General features: G+C 40.3%; 1 protein-coding gene across 1 annotated transcript in view; it reads right to left on the bottom strand.

The window, feature by feature from the left end:
* Positions 1-12,661, bottom strand: part of EPHA6 (EPH receptor A6) — a gene marked incomplete at both ends in the record, with an annotated part of 502,842 nt that extends 490,181 nt beyond the window's left edge. Inside the window, one exon of the mRNA XM_084267717.1 lies at positions 12,559-12,661. Coding sequence (XP_084123843.1) covers positions 12,559-12,661 — 103 coding nt within the window. The remainder of the gene's footprint in view (positions 1-12,558) is intronic.
* Positions 12,662-12,988: the final 327 nt, after the last annotated feature.

The raw sequence follows: 12,988 nt of genomic DNA, 5'->3' as shown, positions 1-12,988 counted from the left end.
AGTACACTCTGCTGACAGGGAAGCGATGGCATCCAACTGCAGAAGTGGGGTTTAAATCAAGAATACAAAAAAAAAAAAAGCCAATTCCAAAGAATCTTTGGTTCTTGAGCAGTAATAACACCACAGTTATTTTTCAAACTGTTATTTGTAAAAGAAAAAAAAAGTATTTATTGGAATTGAAAGTAGGAGAGGCAAGGTTAAAAAACTTCTTGGCATTTTTTCAGTCACTTTATTTATGAACTGCAAAGGCCAACTGGGTGAAAAGATCAATTTGGTAATCCTGTTGAGAGAGGTAAAAGTACTGTTCTGCATTAAAAGCTGACTAGGAAGCAACATGAAATAAGACCAAACAGCTACATATTGTTGACAAAAACTACAGAGAAAGATGAAACAATGATCTATATTAGGATCACTATTTGATATATTTATTGAATGGACAGGAAGGAACTAAAGACCATTATCCTCACTCTCTTCTCACTTAAAAAGAATGCAGGTAAGGTACAACTAAGCTTTAATTGCAGCAGAGTAAAACAAGTGTATGGAGGAAGGTAGGACAGAAAATTGGTTCATACATTATTTTGCACTCATCTAAACATTCAAGCAATTAAGAATTTAATATAAAAATAAAATTAAACAAATTATATTCCACATATGATAAACCAGATCATAAAACATTCTACCCTCCAGGTTAAAGCCTGAAAAATCAGGTTAGCTGTAGGGTAATTTGTTCATTAACCTTTACAATGTATGTACAATGATCCACCTGAACCAAGAACGGAGGTACAAATGCAAATCAGGAAGAAGATGGCCTATTGTCAGTAGATTTTAACATTATATGTACAGTTCTAAATGTCATCATCTAACCAAGTCTAATGTCATGTTGATTTTCATGGTTGTTTCCAAAATACCCATTTCTGACACCATCTTCAATCAGCTTTTATTTCTTGAGGCACATCTCTCAAATATAAAATACATCTATCGGGCTATAGCAATAAAAATAATTTCCTCATTTGCTCTAACACGATGGAAACTCACTAATGCTAAGGCTTCAGGACATCACTTAAAATCAAAACTACTTGTTACAAAATTAGTAAGGAAAATTAATATTAATAAAGTGAATAGGCTAACCAGAACTTCTGATGTACTGTGGCAGCTACTGGTGTGCCATGAGAAAGGAACAACCTGGGAAATTAGCCATAAGCAGGCCCTCCATTCTATGGTTATGGCTCATGTTGTTTAACTTTTCTCATCTTACATCAGGATTTGCTGCCCTTTCAACATTTTACAAACTGAAATACTCTATGTTGAATCCTATGTTTGTGGAAGTCCACTTCAAAGAAGGCTGTTTAAGTAAACATGCAAAACATATTTTCCCTTGTTTTGCTCCTTCAACAAAGACTAGCATCTCTGTGATTTAAAGCACCTTGATAGGCATTCACTGAGGTCCTTTGCTGTAAGCTCACATTTACCCAAGCTGAATAGGTTCACTATAGCAATGTGAAATTTTAGCACTGCCAAAGCTTATCCACACTTAGCACATTCCACCCTTACCAGACTCTACCAAACAATCTGACTGTGCTGATACTGTTACTATCACCCAGCAACAAAACATACTCCGCACTGAGAGCTACACAAGATGGTCCTGTCACTGTATCTTCTGGCTTCCAAGTCAACAAGCACAGAAAGTTTACACCTGTATTCTCTCATCCCATTCAGAACCCACAGAGAGCAGAAGCACAAAGAAACCAAACATCCCAAATCAAGTGCAGCAAAATGAAGAATGGAACCATATATAAAAAAAAAAAAAAAAGCAGACACCAACAAGAAAAAAGAAACTGTGGGCACTGATGGACAGGAGCCACCTAGCAGAATAATAAAGTTCAGATAGATAAAAAGAAAAAAGAAAGAAAGGACAAATGAAGTGATAGAAAGAGCCACAGAATGGGAGGTCATGACTATTATGCAACCTAAAGAAGGCAACCCTAGTGTGTAACCTGAAAATGAGCCAATTTTATCCTTTGCTGCTTAACATGATCTAGTTACAAGATGCCTGCCTTCATCATAACACGCCACGGAAGACAGCTTCACTCTTGCCTTAAGTAATTCATATCATTTATTTTAGGACTACACTGTCAATCTAAATAAACCATCATCCTATGTGAATGGTACGTGAAGAGGGAGAGAAAAAATAAACTTTTTAAAATATAAAAATTGCAGTAGGAATTTTGTATTAACTACATTTTTACACTAATTGTATTAGTAAGTCCAACACTTCAAAGGTAGAAAAGCCAGAACCGAAGTAATCACTACAGCTCACATACAACGATACACTGTGGCTCACATCTTGGTTCCCAAGACTGCAGGAGTCAAACAACGCCACAGGCCAGCTGGCCAAGGCTTCTGCTGTGGGATTGAGACTTTGACCTCAGGAAGGCTGTTAAGAGATGAAGTGCACAAAGTGGCAAAAAAGTTTCACATCTTTGAGTTTTGTTATATGATGGATCTCTTATATAGGAACAAAATGGTCCTAGCAGAGCACACCTTAGTTATGTACAGGAAGAAAAAAACACAGCAATAAGGTAATCTGCAGACTACACTGAAAACCCAAGAGTTATATTTATCTCTGAGCACATGAAAAACTAATTCCTTGGAATATGCAGTGGGTGTCATGAACTGGTTACCTAAGCTAAAAGCTTTCACCTCTGTTCAGTGGCTATAAAGTGGCTATAGACAGAGAGGGCTTGCTCAAAACTTGTTGTGAAAAATAATAGTTTTGAAGAGATCCAATACTGAAAAAAACCCCTTTGCATGCAGCTTAATATGTGCACAGAGCCATGTATTAAACATCAACAAGAAATGCTAGACTCCTTCTAAACAGTGGTGTTCATTTCTCTACACTAGATAAGATGCCCTTTAGATAGCCTATAGAAAAATGGAGCATATGATAATATTATATTCAGCTGCATCAAGAGGAGCCATTAACATGACATGGAATACCATCTGATCTCCTGGTTAACTTTTACAATCGCAGATTTCCTCAGAAGCAGTTATTACACACCTCTCACCAGCAGATCATTCTTCTTTGTGTGCTGTACACAATCATTCCTCTTCCTTGAAATACATCACATCTTTATCACTTCCAACATGCACCATTTCACATAGGCATACTCTTATCCTTAGCAGGAGATGTTTCTCCTCTATTTTTTAAAGATACAAATCATGCTTTTTGAAATTTTTGGTTTGAAAATCTGTCATTTAGTGATGTTTTGGAACATATACTAAAACCACAGGGTGAACATTCCTACTATTACCTCCACAGCAACAGTTCAGGTTCCCATTGCATCTGATGGAGCCTGTGTGTAAGTTTGGCTGAGAAACTCACGTATGCCACACCTCACATTATGTTTCTTCATTCCTAAATGCTAATAGTATTCATCTTCATCAAAACGAAATATTCCTCTAAGAAATAAAGTCCACTAAACTGATGATTAAATCTAACATAGCCCTCTGAGTGGGTGGGTGTTCCTGCTGCATTGTTCCAGTATGTAAGTGTTCAGCAACTTCAGCGACAAACAAAAGCAAAGAGAAAGGTTTTACATTTCCCTTACTTCTCCCTTCAAAGATTTTCAGTAGCCAGACACAACAGTATGAAGAACTATGCAATCTTATGTGGTCCCACTTTATTTAGCAGAAAAGGCTGGATTCAAGCCATATTTTGAAATATGAATCCCTCATCTAAATGCTTTTCATGCAATCAGTGTCCAGCCCCAAAGAATGAAGGCACTACAGAAAAAATGGCTAGGTCTCCTTTCATATTTTTAAAAATACGTCCAAATATTTTTTGAATAATTGTAAATTTTAGCAGTATCTTTCCTATAGAACTTTATTTTTAAACCAGCAGCTGGGAAAACTGACCTGGGAAATTTCAGAGAGTGAATCGCTTCTGCTAAGATTAAAATTCTAGTGCATTATTTTATAGGATGCTTTCTAATTCATTCTTTTATTCTTTTATTTTAAGCTAAGAAGCAACAAGCAGCCAGAGAATACAAATTACAGCAGCAAGTGCACTCTAACCAAGGGTCTCCAGCCAAGACAAATCACTCATTACATGCATCAATGATACTGTTTGCTATATGTGACTTTTCCCCTTTTGTTCTAGGTGCAGAAGCCATTAAATGGATTGAGACGGTAGAGCTCCCAGTAAATACACCTTTTACTATATCCTCATTCTGCGTGTGTACCTCCACAGTGGTTAGTTACAGATGGTGCCTACTCCCCACCTTTTCTTTCACATAGAAGTAACACAGCACTGATTTTTATTCTAAGCTAAAGCCTGTATAATTTTAAAAACCTGCTGGCATGAAGGAATGCTGTATTACAAATGCAGTTAACATATCTGTATGTTAAAGAGTTCACTCTGGATTGCTATGCCTACATTACTGCTTCTCACACAAGTATTTCCCATGCTATGTGACGGAGATGCGCTGACCTGTGAGGGGACCACTGCGCACCTGGCCTTCACGCGCCTGGTATTACTTCTTTTTGAGGACCTGTCAGCAAACAGTAGACAACCTCAAAGTCTGGAGTTCAGTCTACTCAGAACCAACCATTGAAACCACCACTCTGAAGAGAAAAATAAAAATAAAAATCTATCAGCTTCTCTCTAATCTAGCTAAACACAAGCAAATAATTCCTGATAAAATTGAGTTTGACACTTTAAAACTTTTTGCTTCTTCCCAGAGACTTTAAGTAGAATCTTAAAGTGTGAACATACACAACATGGGAGATAGTGGAAGAGAGAAATAGGGAAAGCAGGTGAAGGGAGGAGGAGGACTTTTTCCATGTTTCTTATGCTGGTACTGTTTCATACAAAGTCAGCTGGCACAGGGAAGAGAGATCTGGGGGTAGAGTCCAGCCTTGGCCATACACCTGCTGCGGCAGCACCCTGGACAGCGTGCGTGGTGTTCTCTGTTGCACCTGTCCACCTCAACCCCCAGGTTTTCCACAAGAGTATTTTGAGCAACATGAACACCACAGTTAAGGAAGATGAAGCTGATGAGCAGATAAATGAAGCATGTCCTTCTCTGGTGTGCAATACAAGCAAAATCAGGATTTAATCTTTGCTCAAAATTTCAGTTTGTCTCCCTTTCATAGAGATAAATCACAGAAACAAGGTGTGGGGTTTGACAGAGAAGTGTACATGGGGGAGGTAGGGACAAAAGATTGAAAACTTTGGGATCATTTATAAACACAATTTGTAACACCCTATTCCTTACAGATTTTCAAGAAAAAGATTCAAGTCTTAAGTTCTTTAATTTGATTCAAGTCTCTCTGATGTTCCTACAGTTTACTCTGTGTTGTGTTGTATCATTATAATTTTTAAATTATTAAGTATTTCTAGGGGTTCGAATCAAGATTTTGGAATTTATGTTAAATGTGAATTTATGTATTTAGAGACAGAACACATTTTGAACCCTCAGATTATTCTACAGAAAATAAATGTTACTTTCAATCTAGACATAATTTCCTCATAAAATAAATATTTTTGAATTTTAAAAGACTGAACCTACAGGATCATCAAAAGAAATTACAAGAATATTACAGCATTTTTAAAAATTTAGTCTTGAATATCAAAATATCCCTAACATTAAAATACATGCAATTATTGGGGCATTAGGTGTTTAGAATGTGCAGTATCATCAAGCAAGAGAAAACACCCATGGTTTTTTGGGTGGTGGGTTTTTATTATCTATAAAAGTATCTAAAGAATTGTAAAAATACGCTCATTTATTAAAATGAATAACCCCCTAATTATTAAATTATCACCATTATCAAGTTAGTCAGCATCTTTATGGGGTTTTTTTAAAGAGATTGATAGAATTTGGTCCAAATGCAGAGATCCGAGACAGTAAATGATAGAAATGCTAACATGCAGTATTATGTTGTGAGTGAGACTTTAATCAGCAACATTTGCATACAGACTGGGAAAAACTTTAGGGGTTTTGTTTTAGGTTTTGTTGGGACAGTTTTGGGTTGTTGGTTTTTAATATAATAGATTAGGAAGCTTTGGATACCCATACAAAACATGCAAGATTGGTCTCTCAACTGTGCTCTGTAACACGTAAAAATTAGTACTTACGTTACAAACGGATGCTGGATTAATTGAAGTGACTTTAATGCCTACCTATTTTGTTCTAAGCATGGCAATGATCAATAGGCTACCTAAACACACACAACGAAAAAAAAGGTGTTACAAGATTGAAAGCATCCTAGGAACTAATATAAGAATAGTTGGAGTATGTGGTAGACTGGAGGACTAAGGGGATTACAAGAAATAGGAAACAGGTATTTTCACTGTTAAATTTTACAGGCTTTTGTATGGTCTGGAAATATTCTGTCATCATTATAACAGAAGATAGAGCTAGTATTTCTTTATTTAAAAATACATTTTAAAAGTCCTAAAAATAATAAAAATATAAATACGTTGATCTTTAGGTTCTTAACAGGTCATGCAAATCTGTTCCAAGTAAGAAAAAAACCCTCACATTACTAGAAAAATCCTGAGTTTTATACAAGTTACCATGAAAAAAAGTGATAAGGAAGTAGCACTCAACAATTAGAAACTAATCTACGGGAAACATCTAGGAAATAATTTTCTCATAAAGTTGTATAAGTTGATCTATATAGACCAGAAAGAACTCACAGAATCTCAAGGTTGTAAAAGATCTTTAAGATCATCAAATCCTGCAGACAATTTCCTATTTTATTCATGTAAGTGAAATCATCTTTTCAGTAGTAATTCTCAGTTCTAACACCTCATCACAAAGATTGGCATATCATTTGCAAGTTCAAAAGCAGCTTTTGATGATGTATTGTTCACAGTAGTTAGTTTTTCTTGACCTCTCCTGCATTTCAACGTGGTTCCTGGAGGCCAGGATAGATTTTGGACAAATAATCTCTTTCTCTACTTGTCTATCTCCACACTATTTACCATTCTCTCTGTTGCAGTTCAGAGTGCTAACAGGCATAACAAACAGAAGGCCAGCCTTTTCTTTCTGGCAATGTCAAGTTAGAGAAATCCAGTGATCCTAATGTTTACACACAGAGCTAGAATAAGAATATATCCTAATGTAGCTATGCTATATTGGGATATGACAATGAAACGTTTGTCGGATAGCACATGTGTATTGGTTTCTTAATATCACTAATCAGTTAAAGGAGATTTTAAACGTTAGGCCTTAGTTTAAAAAACTAGCCAACAAAGCGGTTATTAACATACTCTGTATCTCACTGACAAAGCATTTACTGAACTTTTAGACTTCTCTCAAATTCTCAAGTGAAAAATCTAACATCAGATACCCTTGAGTTCAGATCTATTTCCTTAGATCTAAATATATGTATCTGGAGACACAGAGGAGATTTCCGCAAGAAAACATGAATTTCCTGCGTGCTTTTTCCTTCTCTCACTTGGAAACCACTTGACTTGACAAAAGAAGTGTGGTCTGGCCAGAAATTAGTCCACAGGAGGATAAGAATGGTCATTCTGGATCAAACCCAAGGTATATGGGATATGATAGTAAAGACCAGTTCGAGAGCAGCCAGCAGCAGACGCTGTGAGAAGGATCTCAGAAGAGCAGACAGATGCAGGACAGTCACGCCTTCTGTGCTGGTGTCATTCCCACTCCTAGGACTTGTGCTGGCTTGTTCCCCAACACATGCAAGATGCTGGCTTAAACCTAAAACACTGATCCCTGAATAAATCATGAGAGATGGAAAAAGCACTGCTCTCTAACTGTCAACTAGTCTCTTCAGTTTATATTTTCTGTACTTCCTTATAACATCTAGCTTAAATTCTGGCCTGCCTCCTTTCTCATCAAGACCGAACTGTATCTTTTGGAAACACTTGAGTTCCGCTGTGGTATTTTCATGAGAGCTACTGTACTGACTTGGTTTCAACCGATGTCTGCTATACATTCTTTTAGTATTCCCATATTAATCATTCTTGATTGTCCAAAACAAATTTTAAGAATACCCACACAGCACTCAATACTGCAACATACAACACCAAGACTACATCATGAAGCATTAATTGCAAATCTGTTCATCTCATACGTATGGCATATCAATCGAGTCTTTTAGATGACAAGTCACTTCATGATTATCAACAGCTGCAGAGGTTCCAAAGTCTTCATTACCACTCAAGCCTACATAGGTGTGGGACACACAAGTAAAAGTATCATTTAAAATATCTTTATAGCTTGAGACTAAAATAGGATTTTGCTCAAGGAGATGGCACACTTGTACTGCAATGGTCTTGTTGATTCATTTTTCTGATTTTTCATCATGATGTAAATGCTCACAAAAAAATACTATCTGAACAACTGAACAGCAGAATCCACCAGGACAAGTACAACACAGGCAGCAGCATGGCGTTCTTCGCATGTACCCTAAGTGTTCAATGTTAAGAGGTAACCCCTAGCAGTAAAGCATCAGTCTCATTCAGAGAACTTCAGTCTCTACAGACACTTAGTCCTTGGTCTCCTTATTGCTACAGAAAATTCTAAGGGCTGCATTCAGAAAGAATGCTTATCTCTGATGGACTGCACTTATGTAAAAATAAATATGTGAATAAAAATAAGCCAACTTCTTTGAACAGATGAATAACTCAAGGTCATTAGTAATCTGACTGAGATTTTAATACGAGAATCAAAAAGCTTTATTACCTACTTTGAGCTACCCAATTTACATGAAGTGTAATCATTGTGAAAATAAAGGCTATACAAATTTCAGAACTGGCTTTTGACATTATTTCTTACCTTTTTTTTTTTTTTTTTGGTAAGAGGAAGAAAATGAACACAGTTACCTTTTAGAAGGAAACTTAAAAAGACCAACCTCACACAACCTGACAAGAGGTATCAACACCTGGCAACTGAAAAAGCAACACCTTCCTTCTGTGGCTCACCAACAGACACGACACATTATAAACTCCATAAGTTCTGTAGTTTACTTCAGAACTGTCTAAAGACATATAATGGCAAATAGAGCCTGAAAAAAGTCAGGGTAGGAAAATCCTTTCTAGTTTCCATGTATGTGGATACACGCTTAGCATAGGATACCGTCAAACTGTTACCTGATGCGAGCTTTCTCTTAAAAGCTCATACATGTTTGCACAAACAAGTTCACAGCTCAGATGCTAATACCTGTGGGTTTATGTTTGAGAGTGATTGCCCAATTCACTGTGTTCTGGCAACCAAACAACAGCCCTACAACACAGGCTGAAATCTTGCATAATGATGAAACTTGTTCATAACCGGATGTCACGGACAACTAATGAAAATCTAGAACAGCCAAGAACTCACCCTACACCATTAACTGAGGCTCGAGTTTCAGGCAGTTCTGTTTCAGACTGCAGTGGTACATCGTTCCTACGCAGCTCTGTGGCCTTGCCTACCTACAGGGTTTTTCTTAGCAGGAAAAGCTAGCCCTTGGCACATTCATAATTTGTTTTTGAACTTAACACTCCATTAAGATGAACGAGTACGCTCACTTCCCTGTCAATAGTATTGTTTGTGCCTGCCTTGCTACAGACACTGTAAGACACCATGCATTGATTTACTGGGTGAGGAATGACAACCCAAGAGTCTTGGAACTATACAGGGGGAAAAAAAGAAATATCTTTTGTTTGAGGAAAAAACCCCAAAAAGATTCATCCCAACACAGTACTAGCAATAATTTATAAGACAGGAGTATATTAATTTTCTGAAAATCCTTTTTTAATAACAGCAAATAAACCACTACGAATTAAGAAGAAGGGCTGTTTGTTTTCTTAGCCAGATTAATAAGCTTACTCCCTCTCCACCTTTTTCTTCCCAAACAGTAAGGAAACCCAAACAAAAGATTCCTTTGCAATTTTGTATTTACAAACATACCGGCACTAACACCAAATAGAAGACCAAACACATCAGACAGTAAAGACAAGCTAAGTTATAGCTATCATAATTATTAATGAATGAGTTAGGGTTAGCTGCAATTATTGCAAATATGTTTCCAACATTCTGAAAATATTACCTTAGGAAAAGTTAAGAGATTTTCCCTCCCCTCCCCTTAACTGCACAAGATTTCAAAAAATTCTTCACAGCTGGGATTCCAAATGTTAGTCACTGGCATTTTAAACTTACACATTTAAGTGTTTACACAATGGGCAACTTCTTTATTGTGCTTGTTTTCTTCCCTCCAATTCCCGGATTTTAGAGGAAGTCATCATTAAAAGCAGACTCTTTTGCTACTGTTTCATTAATCAGATAGGGTGTGCGTTCTGACGCACCTGTATTAATTCAGTACATTTTCAGGTCAGAGGTTTTGTTGAGTTACTGTGGTTTGACTTCTATGATGCAGTGACAGTACAAAAGGTAAGAGGTTGTTCACTTTACTGTAAGTTTGGAAGCAAGGTGCAGAAAGAGGAGTTATTGAGAAGTTAGGTAATTCATCGGTTCTCTGTGCAGCCAATACCTATTACCCGACCTTGTCTGGAAAAGTTACATCAACATCAAAAAAACCCACTTCATCCTTGACAAACTCTCCTTTGGGCTAAGCTGTTTTGGTAATGATTTTCCCCATTTTTGCCTGCTTTTATAAACCTTATTTAAATACTACAAATTTATCCCCAGGAATATAAAATACTAGTTTAGAAACCCAACCTAACTTGTATTACTTAATAAAAATTGTTTAACTCTGACACATACAGTGTGCCTTCACTATTCTATAACACATGCAAATAGATTTTTTTAAATGACATTCATGTGTCTGGTTAGGCCTTGCGGTAACGTAGCAGACATTACCATGCATTAATGAGAGTGACATGAAAGGAAAACTGCTATGCTACCATGAAAAATCTGATGTCTTCTAAGACATGAGTAAGGGTAAAATCTAATACAGCACTGGTATGACTGTATGTTATACATACAAACTGAAATTATTCACGAGGTTTAGTGTAGAAGGGGTAGAGGAATAACCCTGAACTTGGAATGTCCCTGCCATAACTGGCCCTGATTGCTCAGGGTATTTGTGGCCGTACTATCATATTTTCCCATTTTCTAGATATTTTACCCTCTCTTCTTACTGATACCCATATAGATAAGACAAACACTGAAAACAGATATTAAAACAAAAGTCTGAAAATATATGAACTGTGTATTTGCTAGTACTCCACGGCTACGCAGTTTGTTTTCTCTGATCATTACTTTCAACCATAGCCATTTTCAGCGCCCCTTTCAACAACAGTAGGTAAAATAATTTCTGTCAGAAGCAACACTCAGAGCTATCCTTCAGTTCCTGTATCTAAAATCCCACAACACAAAAGCTAAATTATACAAAAAAATATATTAAAAGTAGGTAAGACTCTCCTAATTTAGGAATAGATACATCCTACACCCTCCACAACTTAAGCAGAGATGTGCATTAAGCACACAGTTAAGGAAATGCTCTGCTCTATCCAGATGTTCAATTACATATAAGATGATGTTTCACAGTCAGTTATGGGGTGGGTCTGGGGGCTTTTTTTTCAGTTCTCCTTAAGGAAAATCTGATACCCTCTGCAAGTGCTACGCATTTTAATTTTTACTTTTCTAAATAGGGCGATCCCTTTCATAATCTAGAGGCATTTTCCTTAAATGCACACATTAGAACCCAAAGAACGAAGCTACCGTCGCCAGGCAGCCCTGAGGAACACGCACCTGTGACAAAGACTTTAAATAGGATTTTTTAAGGACAATCAGACCGCAGCACGTACAAATTAGATGCTAAGGACAGTCAGGCACCTTTGAACAGCTCGCTACTGGAGCAGCAATCTCGCCCAACGCGCGGTGAGCTCTCCCAAGCCCAACAAGAAGACGCTTTGCGTTCGGCATGAGTAAACCAAACCTCAAACCCACGTTTCGAGTAAAAAGATGCTACCGCTCCATCGCGGCGGGAGGGAACTTTTCAGTGACCTGCTATTCCGCGGCTCAGTCACAGACCACGGCGGCGAAAGGGGGAACGGAGCTGAGGGGAGCCCGCGGGCGCCCCGCCAGCCGCGGCAGCCGCGGCGTTATCTCCCTGCCTCCGGCGCCGCTCGGCGGGGGACGGCACCTCACCCCTCCCGGGGACGCGGCCCGGAGAGGCGGGTAGGCAACGCAGCCCCCCCCGGCTTCCCCTCTCGCCACACACCCAACTTTTGCGGGGTCGCGGGCGGCAGGAGGAGGAGGAGGTGGCCACCGGGCGGTGACCGGCCGCTGCGCCCGGCCCCGCTCTCTCTCTGCCCCCTCAGCTGCGGGGAGAGGCCGAGCTAGAGGGGCCGGCGGGACCACCGCGCCCAGCCACTGGGCGCCCCAACATCCGCCGCAGCCGTCACCCGCTTCCCCGGGCCGGGCCGGGCGGCGCCGGCGCTGCCGGGCGCAGGTGCGGACCCCGCTCCTCCCCGCCGGCGGAGGCCGCCCGCCGGTCCCTCGGAACCCGCGGCCGCTGGAAAGTTAGCGGGAGCCCGCCTGCAACCGCACCCCCGGGCCCCGCGGCCGCCCTTACCGTGGTTGCTGGCGACGTGACCGGCGGCGGCGGGGCGCGCTGTCAGCAGGGGGAGGAAGAGGCCGACTCTCCACAGCAATCCCCTCACCTCACAACACCCCATGGCTGTTGCCCGCCGAGCGCCCCGCGTCCTCGGCCCGCCGAGGCTCCCCGTCTTCCTTCAGGCCAGCGGGGAACGCCGCCGCGGCTCCCCCGCCCGCCGGCCCGGCTGGATCCGGTGCGGCCCGGCGAGCTGCGCTGCCTGCACTGCCGCCGGGGGCTGCCCGGGCCGGGGCGGGCGCATCCACCAGCAAGGTCCCGGGGCACGGCGGCGGTCCAGAGGGCGAGGGCGGGCGGGGGCGCCGGGAGCCCCCACTGCCGCCCTACCGCGATGGGTGGCGGCGCTGGGAATCGGGAAAGCGCCGGCAACTTCGGGAGGGGTGGGTGAGAG

Source organism: Gallinula chloropus, assembly GCF_964237585.1.
Source record: "Gallinula chloropus genome assembly, chromosome: 1".
Lineage (NCBI taxonomy): Eukaryota > Metazoa > Chordata > Aves > Gruiformes > Rallidae > Gallinula > Gallinula chloropus.
This window is presented reverse-complemented; position numbering and strand designations above follow the sequence as displayed.